General features: G+C 54.4%; 1 protein-coding gene across 1 annotated transcript in view; it reads right to left on the reverse strand.

Moving 5' to 3' along the window:
- The window catches only part of GFRA2 (GDNF family receptor alpha 2), a 71,722-nt gene that overhangs the window by 28,380 nt on the left and 29,164 nt on the right, over positions 1–14,178 (reverse strand). The window contains exon 4 of the mRNA XM_066639412.1: positions 5,791–6,139. Coding sequence (XP_066495509.1) covers positions 5,791–6,139 — 349 coding nt within the window. The remainder of the gene's footprint in view (positions 1–5,790; positions 6,140–14,178) is intronic.

A 14,178-nucleotide genomic window follows, 5' to 3' on the forward strand; every position in this document is an offset into this window, starting at 1 on the left:
GTCTCCCCCTCTCGGCAACCACTTTGACATCTCCTTTTAACATCACTTCTGATTTTTGTCTCTCTGATCTCCGCAGACACACTCCTCGTCACCCGGCCACTGCAGCATATCGCAGAGGCTCCCTCAAAGCGCTGAGCCGACTCTCAGAGATCGGAGCCCTTTCTCCCTGGATCAGCCCTTTCGGCTTCCCAACCTGGAGGCCCAGGTTGCCTGGCTATGGCTGCAGAACTGGCCTGGGGAGCCCTACTGAGTCTCCTCACATAGGGGAGCAGTACAGACAGCAGGCCACTTACCCCTTCCTCCCTTCCAGCCTCAGGTGCCTGATGCCAACAGATAGCCTCTTGGTGCATCCAGCTCCCAGCTGCCAAGAGCTGCCCGGCAGAATCTCCTCTCCCACCCACCCCAGGTTTCAGGCTCAGGGACATCCACTAAAACTGAGTGTTGGGAGAGTTAGGGCAGACAAAATACAAAAGTATTTCTTGTAATTATTCTGTGGAACTCCTTGCCACAGGATTTGGTGATGGCATCTGGCCTTGATGTCTTTAAAAGGGGATTGGACAAATTTCTGGAGGAACAGTCCATCACAGGTTACAAGCCATGATGAATATGTGCAGCCTCCTGATTTTAGAAAGACTATCTCAGATTGCCAGATGTGAGGGAGGGCACCAGATGTGAGATGCAGGCCTCTTGTCTGGTGTGCTCCCTGGGGCATCTGGTGGGCCACTGTGAGATACAGGAGTTTGGACTAGATGGGCTTTTGGCCTGATCCAGCCAGGTTTTTCTTATGTTACATAAGAACATAAGAACAGCCCCACTGGATCAGGCCATAGGCCCATCTAGTCCAGCTTCCTGTATCTCACAGCGGCCCACCAAATGCCCCAGGGAGCACACCAGATAACAAGAGACCTGCAAGGCTTCCTGGGAATTGTAGTTAAGAACATAAGAACAGCCCCACTGGATCAGGCCATAGGCCCATCTAGTCCAGCTTCCTGTATCTCACAGCGGCCCACCAAATGCCCCAGGCAGATAACAAGAGACTTGCAAGGCCTCCTGGGAATTGTAGTTTAAGAACATAAGAACAGCCCCACTGGATCAGGCCATAGGCCCATCTAGTCCAGCTTCCTGTATCTCACAGCGGCCCACCAAATGCCCCAGGGAGCACACCAGATAACAAGAGACCTGGTTCCCTCCCTTGCATTGGAATTCTGACATAGCCAATCAGGAGGTTGCACATACACATCATGGCTTGTAACCCATAATGGATTTTTACTCCAGAAACTTGTCCAATTCCCTTTTAAAGGCATCCAGGCCAGATGCCGCCACCATATCCTGTGGCAAGGAGTTCCACAGACCGACCACACGCTGAGTAAAGAAATATTTTCTTTTGCCTGTCCTAACCCTCCCAACACTCAATTTTAGTGGAACTCGATTTAGTGAGAACTCAGTGTTCTCAGGTTCTTTCTCAGCCCCACTCAAAGCTGCTGCCAGGGACTGAACTGGGCCCTCTTGCTCAACCACCAAGTCATGGGCCTCCTGCACAATGGGGAAGCCACCTGGGTGACCTGGCCAAAGACCACCTGGCCATCTGTGTGCCAAGAGGCAGCTATCTTTGTGACCGCCGCAGGCCAGGGAGCAGAAGCACTGCAGTTCCTTGTGCGAGGATTCTGAGGGGACCAGGAGGGGTGCAAAAGCTGCTCAGGGGGGATGACTGGGGCTGTAAACCGATCTAGTGCTAGTGCGTGCTCCCAGAACAATAAAGAATGCATCTGAATGGGTGCAGAATGTGTTTCCCTTATCACCATGTACATGCATGCCGAGTGCCCACACTATCTTGGTTTTGCAGTCACCGGCACTGCAGCTTCTTTTTGACAAGTGAAGCATCACTCCTTCCTCAAGATGCACCAGTAAAAATGACAATCCATGGGGGGGGGGGGGGGGAGAGATGTGCAGTTGCTCCAAGAATGCAGAACTCCCTGCCCCAGGAGGTCCTATTAGTTCCTCCCTGATGGCACTTCAACAGCAGGTAAGAACGCTTTTGTTCCAGTGGGTCTGCTCAGCTTTGGGGCCCTGGAATCATTCTGTGAATGGAGGATGCTGCTCTGCTGGTTTCATTCTGCATGTTTAACTATATCCCATCGGAATGAAAGGCTGATTATGAGTCACAAAGATGGGGGGGGGGATATTGTGAATAAGATAATAAGAACAAGCTGTACCTGGCAAAACCCAAGGAGGACACAGATACCTCTGCCACTCTGGGCTCCTCTGCTCTGTCCTGCTATGACACATGCTCACCCCCAAGACACAAAGCCCGCCTTACAGGTTCTTCCTTCCTTCCTTGTCATCGAACTCAAATGCCCCTCTCCAGTCTCCCCAAATTTCCAATCATCTCTGTCTGCCCTAGTGCATATTCAGGGCCTCCTCCCTCGCATGGCCAGTCTGGGCACTCTCTCATCCCACATAAACTCCATTTCGGGCTGCACCAGGCCCGTCACGGACATTTGCCACACGATGCTCTCCCAGGTGCTCAGTCAACACTTTCCAAATGCAATGCATCAGGTTCCTTCCCGGCTACGCAGATGCATCCACCAGAGCCCTGCATGTCCAAGCAGATCTCAGGCTCAAAGACTTGCTGACAAAGAGCTGCTATTAATTTGGCTGCTGTGCCCAACCAGCCCAGAATATGTTATTCATGGATGCTGGTGATGGTCTTGCTATGGGATGAAAAGTGGCAGTCAGGAGGAGGGTTCACTGGCATGGGGGAGGGGGATTTGGCATAGCATGTTTGTCTCTCTGCCCTCCCCATCCCATCCCACCTCACCTCCAATGTACTAAATAGTTGACCCTCCACTACTGCGGCAAGCAATGGTCTGGGGACTCTGGGCAGAACCTGCACTGAGCCCTTCCAGTTGTCAGAACACAAGGAGCAGCCTTCTCTGTTGGAGGGGCAGCAAACCCTACTTAAGAACAGCCCCACTGGCCATAGGCCATAGGCCCATCTAGTCCAGCTTCCTGTATCTCACAGCGGCCCACCAAATGCCCCAGGGAGCACCCCAGATAACAAGAGCCCTGCAAGGCCTCCTGGGAATTGTTGTTAAGAACATAAGAAGAGCCCCACTGGATCAGGCCATAGGCCCATCTAGTCCAGCTTCCTGTATCTCACAGCGGCCCAGCAAATGCCCCAGGGAGCACACCAGACAACAAGAGACCTGCAAGGCTTCCTGGGAATTGTAGTTAAGAACATAAGAACAGCCCCACTGGGTCAGGCCATAGGCCCATCTAGTCCAGCTTCTTATATCTCATAGTGGCCCACCAAATGCCCCAGGGAGCACCCCAGATAACAAGAGCCCTGCAAGGCCTCCTGGGAATTGTTGTTAAGAACATAAGAAGAGCCCCACTGGATCAGGCCAAAGGCCCCTCTAGTCCAGCTTCCTGTATCTCACAGCGGCCCAGCAAATGCCCCAGGGAGCACACCAGACAACAAGAGACCTGCAAGGCTTCCTGGGAATTGTTGTTAAGAACATCAGAAGAGCCCCACTGGATCAGGCCACAGGCCCATCTAGTCCAGCTTCCTGTATCTCACAGCGGCCCACCAAATGCCCCAGGGAGCACACCAGATAACAAGAGATCTGCAAGGCTTCCTGGGAATTGTTGTTAAGAACATCAGAAGAGCCCCACTGGATCAGGCCACAGGCCCCTCTAGCCCAGCTTCCTGTATCTCACAGCGGCCCACCAAATGCACGTGCATGCCAAGTGCCCGCACTATCTTGGTTTTGCGGTCACCGGCACTGCAGCTTCTGGGACCCTGAAGCATCCAGTCTCTTCCCACAGACTGGGTAGCTTCCCTGAAAATAAAGGTTGTCCTCACACCAAGTCCTCTGGAGACAACAGGGGAGGCCACCTGGGAGGACCTGCTCTGCCCCTCCCCCTGACAGCCACTTGCACATTTGCTTCATCAGTGGAAAAAGAGGCAGCAACTGCCTCACTTGCTGCGCTTCCCTCGTGAGTCTCTGGCCTGGTGCCTGCAGGTTCCACCCCAGCTGCTTAAAGATGAGTCCCAATTCCAATTTGCTGACTTCGAATTCAACTGTGCTGACCAATTCGCTGACTACGACGTGAGCCTCCAGCAACCAGAGAATATGCTGTCACGGGTGGGGACTCCTGGCAGCCCAGCACAACCGCCAGTCCACCACTATGAGCTCTGGGCACTTTGGACAGGCCACAGTCAAAAACACCCAAAGGTTCAAAGGAAGACATTTGCCACCCAAGCCATGCTTTGCCAGCAGTCTCAGCTTGTGGTGTTCAGTTATGGCTCGTTTTGGAAATGACTGATGGGGCTCAAGGGCACCCCAGGACGTCTTCCCCACATTTCCAAGTGATAGAAATAAACTCCAAGCTCGACCAGTGTGGCCACCTGGTTGGCAATGGGAGAAGGGCTGGAGACTCACAAAGGAGCCTGCATTGAATTTCTGACAGAAAACGCCCACCTCTCCCAAGCGCTGAACTAGGTGCTCAGGGGTTTTCTGCCAAGGGCTTATCCCCACCAGAGGGCCCACACAGTTGGCCTGAACCGACCCAGAGACTAACACTCAACACACCATCAGGATGATGACAGATCTTTGCCCTTCCTAAATGAACATGTCTCATCTTTTGAAAAGCCATCAGCACTTGTGGTCATTGCTACACCTGGAAGCAGCAATTTCCGGGACAAGATCAGCACTGCATGGAGCCAGCTGGGCTGCCAGCACTCACTCTCGGTGCCTTGAGGCCTCCACGAGTGGCATGTGCCAGAAGAGGCACTTCCATGTTCTCCCCTTGCCCGTGACGTGCAACGAAGCTGGGCTCTTGCAGAAAGGACCGGTTGCTTGCTGGGCAGGAATGGGGCCTCTGAGTCCGTATCTGGCATCCAGTCATCAGGGCTAAAGGTGAGAATGAATCTGGGAAGGGGCTCAGCGTATGGGAGGTTTTAGCCCTGCCACCTGAGGCTGGTCCTCAGGGCTTTTTGAGCTCCCCAGTTGCTAAGATTCTACAGTCTCAAGGAGCAGAGGAGAGTCGGGACTCTGTCGGGGATCTGGAGAGTTGCTGGGTCCTGGGCTGGGTGGCCCCTCCTGAGGAGGAAACAGAGGCTCAAAGCAGGACCCCCTATTCAGACTAGCTGGCAGGTGGAGGAGACAGGTGGGTCTCAGCCCTGTCCTCACCTCGTGGGCCACCGATGCACTGCCTTCCCCTGCAGACCTGCTAGGCGAAGAATGGCAACGCCTTCCACTCTGGCTGCAGTGTCAGGGGCTTGTCAGGACCTACAAATCCTCCACCCCAACCCTGCTCATCAATCTGAGCCACTCAGTGCTGAGCAGCCTCAGGGTATCCCCAGGCGCCCTTTTCATCTTGTCCCACCTGGCTCTGACTGTGGCACACCCCTTGTCCCTCAGACCTTGGCCTGATTGTTTGAACCCTGACCTTACCTTAGCCCCCAACGCCTGAGAACACAGCCTGGCTAGAGTGACGCCAACAGACAGCCCAGAAGATCTGGTTGTGGCTCCGCTCCAGAAAGCCAAATCACAGCTCTGTCCAAAGGGGGCGCTCTGTCTGTGCCACACACAAACACCCGTCACAGCCTTGCAGCATCAAGAGCCGGCAGCAAACGACTTGCAGAACCGCAGCCTTACAGCCAACATGCCAGTCTGGGTCTTTTTCCCCCAGCCAAACGTCTCAGTTTGAATCTCCTCCCACGCCCAGATCTGAGTGGCAAACGAGAGGCAGTACGAAGGAAGAGGCACCCAGGAGGGTTCTCACCTGCAGAGGGGGTCTGACCGGCACTGGCTCCGGAGCTCCAGGCAGTTGGCCTTCTCCTTGTCCTCGTAGGAGCAGTCGGGCACAATGGTCTGCCGGCGGCGCTCAGCGCAAGCCTGGTCCTTGCAGGAGCAGAAGAGCAGGCGGTAGGTGTACTCGCTGGGCACCCTGTCAAAGAACTGGCGGAGGGCCCGGTGGCACCTGCGGCGGCTGCAGCGCTCGTTGGAGACCTCCCTGTTGCAGATGGAGATGTAGTCCGACCGCAGCCGCTTGCAGTTGCTGTTCAGGTTGCAGGCTTTGGCCGCGTCCAGGCAGTGGTTGCTTTTCGAACTGGCGGCAGCAGGATCCATTCCTGCTGACAGAAGGACAGCAGGAGAAATCTTGACTCACAGGTCCCACAGTTCCGACATGTATTCCCTGCTTCAAAGAAGCACTCAGAGGGGCCAAGGCAGCTGGGCTGGCGCAAAAGTGAGGCAAAGAACCAGAGACTTTGGCCCAAAAGGTGGTACACACATCACTGAATCTGATCAGTGACCTCTTGCAAGAAGAGCTGAAGTCTGAGCTGAACCAAGGCAAGGGCACTCGTAGAACCAACCCAGCCAGGATCTCAAGGCCTGCCCCACACCCTCCAACCCTTCTCAGAAGGAGAGTAAAATGGGGGCACTGGCAGGTTCACAACAGGCGCATGTACATTTGCACGGATATGCACGTACCACAGACAAGTTGCATCTGCCCCTCACTCCGGAGACCGCAAAGAACAAAACCCCAGCAAACCCAAATCTGGAACCCCAAGGGAGGAAAGTGCGGGGCAGAGGAAGGGAGAGAGGAAGAGCCATCCCAGTTCGTTGCCCCTCCTTCCCACCCCTGATGCTGCTTGGCAAGAGGAAATGGAGGGCGGGGGGGGGGGCTCTAGGCTTTGATATTTCACTTTCAGAGGTCTGAAAGCAGGAACAGCAAAAAGGGCCGGGTGTCCCAGGGACAGAGATCAGTCAACAGGCACAGCTGGCCAAAGGACTGCAGTGATCAGCATCAAGGGCAGGAGATCAGAACAACAGGGGTTCAGGCTAAAGGTGAGGAAATGCTGCCCATCTGTACCTTTGCACCTCCCCCTCTCTTCTTGTCCAGCCAAGAAACTCCAATCTTATCTTTATGCTTCTGATTTTTCCTACCCAAATGCAGAATTCACATTTGTCGTATTGAAGCTCAAATGTCTGCATTTGCCCAGTCCTCCATCCTGTCCAGAGAGTCTTGGATCCTGTTCCTGTCCTCTGAGGCAGTGGGGCTCGGCTTTATAGAGGCCCTAGAGCAGCGGGCACCAAACCCCAGCCCCTGGGCAGCAATCCTTCCCCCAGGTGAACGGAGCTTACCATTCCAGCCAGGGGCCTCTCCTTTCTACCACAGATCGCCACCAACCTTTGCAGTGGCCAGCTGCACATGCCCAGAAAACTGGGCACAAAGCCTGCTGGATCGATAGACTCTGGAAGCAGGTGGATGCCACAAAGGTCAGGGGCAAACTGCAGCAGAATGGAGAAGCCCCCGGGTGGAACGGTAAGCTCCGTCTGTGCTGGGGATGCCTTTTCCAGTGCATAGCAGTCTCCACTTTGGAGACAGCTGCCCTAGTGGCTGCTACCTGATTAATAAACACAAAGGGATGTGACTATAATGGTGATTGGGCAGCAGTGCCTTCCCCCCAGTTGCTGTTTAACCATTTATGCACACAGCCTAATCTGCCCTGTCAATTTCACGAACCACCGACAACTGGGTCACAACCCACTGGTGGGTCCCAGAGCCACAGTTTGAGAACTGCTGGCCTAGTGGATTATGCTTTTAGACACTCAGTTTGGTGTCCTCAGAAAATGTGGTGAGCATGCCTTCTTCTCCTTCCTCCAGGACATTTATGAAGAGACTGAAGAGCTGTGGGCCCAAGATGGAGCTCTAAGGCACCTGCTCGTCACTGCCCTCCAGGCCAATTTGGTGCCAAGGGGGAATACGCGTGCCACTCATTAACAGCCCAATTCTAAGCTGTTAACAGCCTAATTCTAACACCCAGGGCTCCAGGCGCACTGAAGTAACTACCGCTGAATCCAGTGGGGCCAGGGAAGCGGGGATAAGGGAACAAATGTTCCCTTACTCTGTGTTGATCTATGGCAGCCCCAATGGGTCTACTCAGATTTTACACCAGTCTTTGAGTGGGCACAAATCCAAGGAGACCTGTGTCAGGTCTCCTGACTCAGGAGAGGGGATAGGATATGGTGGCAGAGTCTGCCACGATTGCTTTCCCTCCCTCTCCATTCAGTTCTGCCCCCTTCCCACCTTCCTGAAAACTCACAGCGTCAACCAGCAGTAACACTCACCACCGCCCAGGCTTCAGCACCAACTCCCAGCGCTGAGGCACAGAGCTGCCTGGTGCGGAGCCAGTGCCGTGCCATCGCCGGCAGCAAAGCACTTCCTAGCGCTTGCGACAGCTGGAGCTGGCAGTATCGGCAAACTGCTGGCACTGACGCCGACAGATCGAGCCCTAAGTCTCTGGAGCATTTGGGTGTCAGATCCAGGTCGTGCCTCTTTCAGAACTGTCCAAAGCCACAAAGAGAAAAATTCCCCCTCTCCCAAAGTAAGCAAGCACTTTGCGGGGGTGGGTGGGTGGTGGTAGCATCAAACAGTCACTGCATAGAGGTCGGCATATGGGGGGGCCTTTTGTAAAACCAGCTGGGTGATCGGGTGACTTGTGCCATCTGCTCCAGGGAGGCATTTTCTCCATCACCTCAGCCAGACAGCCCACTCAAGAGGCCCAACTCCTGAAGGGACTCGCTTCGGAGCTCCTGGCTCCAGCTGCTGAAAATTCCCCGGGAAGCCCAAGACACAGGAATGGCCCATCTGAAGCCACAAACACCTCGCTCAACCACACAGCTCCGTGTGTGTTCTTGAGCAGAGGAAATGTGCAAAGAGAGTGGAAAATCCTCCCTGACCACGAGCAGCTGGATTCCCAGTGTCTGTCCTGGATCCCCAACTAGCAGCACAACAAAAGAGGGCTGCAGGCAGGCGGGAGGTGGGAGGAGCAAAGGCTGGACTTTTCTTCCTTAAATTGGTGAACTGGCCCTGCAAAAGCTTGTGCTGCCAGGTATGGCCATATAATGTCACCAGGGGTTGCTCCGTCCACCTCCCTTCAGCCGGCCAGGCCTCAGATTCTTTCATCTTCCTCCAGTTCCGACTTGCAGGGAGGGTCCAGCAGGAGCCCGGAGGAGTGATTTGTGGCCGTGCATCAACAGCTCACTCCCACGGGGGAGGCTCCCATTCAGCTGTGTACCGACATTGCCCCCCCACCGAGAAGGAAGCATCTGACAGGCATCTGGCTCTACGTCAGAAACCTCCACAGCTGCTGCTCCTCTCCAAGGAAAAAACACCTTCAGCAGACCACAGTGTGGAGCCAAGAAGTGGAAAGCGGTTCAGCCCTTTCTCAGTCACGGAACTGCTTTCCCTGCAGTCAGCTTTCCATGCTTGGGGACCCCCTTCAGGAGGTGATGCTTTCTAGTTTTGATAGATGAAGGTATCTCTCAGTCGGGTCTGAGTCTGGCTGCTACTCAAGACAGTGACCATATTACATGCATGGACATCTACACTGCATAAACCTGTTCTTCAGCAGTCCAAGAAAATAACATAGAGCCTCCCAAAGATAACATCAGAAGGTCGCCAGTTTGAGGGCACCGGCAGCTCCCTGAACGGCTGAGAACGGCAAGACCTTGAAGCAGCTGACAAGCCCAGCTGAGTGATTCCACCTGCTCTGGGTGTGAGCAAGAAGCGTCTTGGCTGCCCTCCATGTGAGAGATGGAGCTGCTTGTCAGCCTGCGTGGGAGAGCTGGAGGCCAGAAGCGAGACCAAACCAGGAAGATCCATCTGAAATGCTGTTGGTTCTTGAAAGAGAGAACCTCTAGGACTGTAAAAATCCCCGAGGGATTTAGAAACGCCTGCCTGTGTAAACCGCCTTGAATAAAGTCAGAGGAGAAATCCAATGACCAGAAAGGTGGTGTATAAATAACTAGTTATTTACTATTATTATTATTATTATTATATGGTTCTCGCAGGAATCACTTCCCACCAACAATCCTCATGTCTGGAAGATCTTGTCCCGTCCATACCTGTGAGCCCTGAGACCCTGCCTGCCTGGACCTTTCAATCTGGTTGATGCCAGTCCTTTGCTTCAGAAGCACAGGCCAGAGGAGGGATGTCAAGTCTTGACATGGCACACCTAAACACTTCCCCACTCCACATGGCCCTGCTGAAATCCACAAGCATCACTTCATGTGCAATGCCGCCTTGGAATCTTCTCTTGTGACCCCGCAAGGGAGGCCAGCATGATGCTCCCCAAATTGCAGGTGGGAAGGTGAGGTTGAAAGAGAAAGTCGCTTGCCTAAGGCCACCATATGCATGGTTGGCAGAACAGAGATTCCAACGGGTACTTCCTGGGTTGTTGTGCGGCTTGCCTGGGTCCTGTTCCCACTGCTGCACAGCATGTGGGAAGACCCTCAAACCAGCAGGAGGCCAACTTGAAAACAAGCCTGAAGTCACCAGCCCAGTTCCAGTGCCTCTGAGGTTAAGAAACAGGATGCCTTTTCCCCACCAGGCTGCTGGCACTCTTTGCAAGAGTTGTGCTCCTTTCCAAGGGCCTCCTGAACATACAGGATGCAACTCTCCACTCCCAGACGCTGCACAAAGGAGCTGCACAGTCTTTTGCGGTGTCTGAAAAAGGCGCTCTTGGGCCAGATTCCCACCTGGACTGGGCAGGAGCAACCCCACCTCCTGTATACACCAGCATCAGAACACGCTCTGCAAGCATGGAGGGGGAGGCAGTGATGGAGGGCAGAGGTGAATGGGATGCCAACAGGTGAGTTAAACCTCTGGGCAAGGAGCAGGCAAACGCTTGCATGCATGTTGCTGAGTTGTGTAATCAAACGGTGGGCTTCTGTGAGGGCACAGCAAGGAACAGCCCTGGTGGCAATCAGGAGCCAGGCCTCTGCAGCTCATGCTGCAGAAACTGCCAACTCCCCAGCTCTGCTGTCGCAGTTAAGGCCCCCCACCCCCCGCTCACACCAAACTTCCAAAAATAAAACACAAAGTCAGATTTGACGCTCCAAATAAATAAGCTGTAAAAAAAAAATCCAAAGAAATGACTGGTGATGAAAGGCAGTCAGCAGCTTATGTCATCTGGATGCCTGTGGAGCACATGTTGTGGGTGTGTCCTCAGTGCAGTGAGCTCTGGGCTCGAAGGGCAAGCTGAGCTGGTTGACCTGGAGAAGCCGAGAGAGGTGGGGGGGTGAGACCTTCAGGGGTGTGGTGGAGGCATCTTCCTCCTGGGTTGACTGCCAGCGCCAGCTGCCAGCGCAAAGAATGAAAGACTTGGGGAAGGAGAACACGAGTCCAAAGAAGAGGAGATGAAGGTTTAGGAGAGACCAGTGAGTGAGTGATCAGGAATGGCCCACTCACAAGGCCAGCTGAATTGGTCACCTCAGGCAGCAGATTGATGGGAAGCAGCCATCCCTGCCTGCCTGCCTTCACTGCTCCTCCTCCTCCTTCCATTCCCTGAACTGGAAAAAGAAGAGGGGGAAATATGGAGGAAAGGAGAGTGTTGAGCTGGAACACCGAAGAGTGGGAGGGGCAGAGGCTGGCATGTCATTGGGTGAAGAGGCATCAGTGGCAGCCCTGTGAATGATGAGCTCTTATCCTCTCATGCCAAGAACCATCCTCCGAGTGGGGGGGGGGGATGCCTAGTAGTGGCTGAACCGATCACCAGGAACACAGAGAGAGGAGTTGGAGATTGGTGTGCAGGCTGCATGATTACTTGCCTGCAGGGTGCAATGGGTGTGGATGTCCAAGCAGAGTGTGGAGCTGAGGAGGTGCTGATGTGTGGATGAGACAGTGGGGCAGGGGTTTGCACTGGGAGATGCTTTGGGACAAACAGAGCTGGTGCAAACAGAACAGGCTCCACTTGAACCTGAGTGTAAAGCAGCTGCAGGGGGTTTAACATCAAAAAGGTGGCACTGCCACCTTTTAAGCAGACATGAAGCAGCTAACTGGTTCAGATGAAGCTCCCCAAGGAGAGAAAGTGTGGATGTTTCAGATCATCCAGAAGGTTACAGTCTGGACATGGGCATGTGATGGGACAGGACAGGGGTCCCTGAGAGCCCAAATTCTCCAGATGAGAGATGATGCAAGTGCCAGGAGCCTCTGGGCCACAAAGGGGGGATCTGGCGTGTGACCCTAGACTTAGCCCTGCGGAGTACCTGGGAGCCAGTGTAAAAGGCCAGTCTTGTTGGACTGATGGGGAACTGTGACTTAACCGGTTCAAAGCACATGGAACAGCGGCGAAGGAGGTCCTACACCAACACTCGGGAAAGGGAACCTCTCAGCCATGAGGGGACTGGAAACAAGGAAGCTGCCAGGGAAAGCCAAACAGGGCCAGGACCCTTGGGAGTGCAGGCCAGTTGTTAAACCCACAGGAACAGAAGTACGTCCAGAATGAGCACGACGCACCCAACCCTGCCTAAATCTGCATGGCGATGCAGCAATGCCAGCAGGGCTTCCACTGCTCTTCGCAGGGGCTTTTTGGCAGTTGGAGGTATCCTCAGGGCCATTTGCCCCCTTGCCCTAGGAGAAGCCCCAGAAGCCACACTGGGTCAGGCGCCAACTTGCAGGGCTTATTTTGGGTTCTTTCCTAGAACGTGACTTCCACTGAGCCAGGCACCAAGGCACCGCTTGGGGGATGGACTTTCTCAAGGCTGCCATCAGCGGCCAGCATTGCCAAACAGCTGCCAGAGGGCCCGCTGCCAGTCCTGGAGACCCACAGTTTGATACTGCAGGGGCAGAATGACCCTCTCCGCTAAGAAAGTCGCTCCAGCACTGTCTCTGCTCTCGCACCCCATCCCCTCCGCCTGCCAAACCCCACATCAGCTCTCACTGGAAATCTGGAGCCAGAGAGAAATTTGTTTTCCATTATCAGAACCGACTGGCAGTCCTTGCACAGAAAAATCCCTCCTGGTTTTCCCCAAACTTCCCTTGTTCCAGCAGCCTAATGCATAAGACGACAAAAGGGTCTTTTTTGTTCCTGCCGCTATCAGGAACAAACCACCTCCAGCAGACCAGCAGCACTCTGCTCACTCTCAGCTTAGGGGTGTTCCCTCTGCCCCCCCCCCCCCGTTCAGCTGAGTACTCTTGCCTTTGCTGCCTCTTCTGGGGAGAAGCTGAGACACTGGCCCCTCTTCCCTGTGACAGCAGGCCGTGTTCCTGGGTGGACACAGCCAGCCCCAACTCTCTGCCAGGAGGCAATCACGTCAGACCCACCGCCAGCAGCGTGGCAGCCGGCAATGTCAAGCCTCAGGCAGATGGAGGGGACCATCCTATTCCTTGCCCCTCATCTCAGGCAGCTGCATCTTGTGTGGCCAGAGTCCAGCCCGGCACTGAGGCCAGAGTCCACAGCTACCTCCACCTGCCCTCCTGGCAGGAGCTGCTCTGTCAGCTGAGCGGCCAGTTCTCCTGCCTCTGAGCAGTGAAACTTGCCTCCTCAGAGCCCCGTGGCTATCTTACCCAGTTCCTTGGATGTTGGCATGAGCAGGAGGAATGGAGCCTCCCCCACTGCGTTTCAACTGACTTGTCCAGGGAAAGAGGCAACTGTGGCTGGGCCTTCCCTGAACCGCCAGGGGCCCCTGCCCTGGCTTGCCCTCCCACACCTCTGCAGTGCTCAGGTTCAAGTTTTGCACATCTACTCTGCCAGTTAGGCCTCAGCCCAGGGGTCCCAACAGCCCCAACACAGCCCCACCCCCTCAGTACAAATGGAGGAGTTCCTCTGAAAAATGGCTGGCAACCTTCAGTCTCGAAAGACTATGTTATAAGCCTGCAGCACCCAGTATTCCCAGGCGGTCTCCCATCCAAGTACTAACCAGGCCTGATCCTGCTTAGCTTCCAAGATCAGGCATGTACAGGGTCTCAAAAGCCCCCCAAAGGCACAGTGGGGTTTGTTCACCTGCCTGACCCTCACCGCAAGTCTGAGTTGCCTCTGCTGGGGCCTCCAGGCAAAAGCCCACTCGGATTCAGTGCCTGCTTCCACTGCTGATCCACTCCTTGCAGAATTGGGGGTTCTATTGTACCAGGTTTGCAAGAGCAGTGCTCGGGGCATCAGAATCTGTTCCTGTTCCAGAGGTACAGTTCTGGAATTTTGCAAGCCAGGTAAGAGGGGTTTCCTGCTTCATTTCGGTTTGGTTTTCTTTGGGGGGGAAGCTAAGTGTCACCTCAAAAGAGACACCTCAAAAAACCAGGATGGCTCAAAAACTAACTCAGCTGTGAGTTGAAGACTAAAAAATACATGTATAGGAAATGGAAGATGGGACTGACCAGCAGGGTGGA

Source organism: Tiliqua scincoides, chromosome 11 (genome assembly GCF_035046505.1).
Source record: "Tiliqua scincoides isolate rTilSci1 chromosome 11, rTilSci1.hap2, whole genome shotgun sequence".
NCBI lineage: Eukaryota > Metazoa > Chordata > Lepidosauria > Squamata > Scincidae > Tiliqua > Tiliqua scincoides.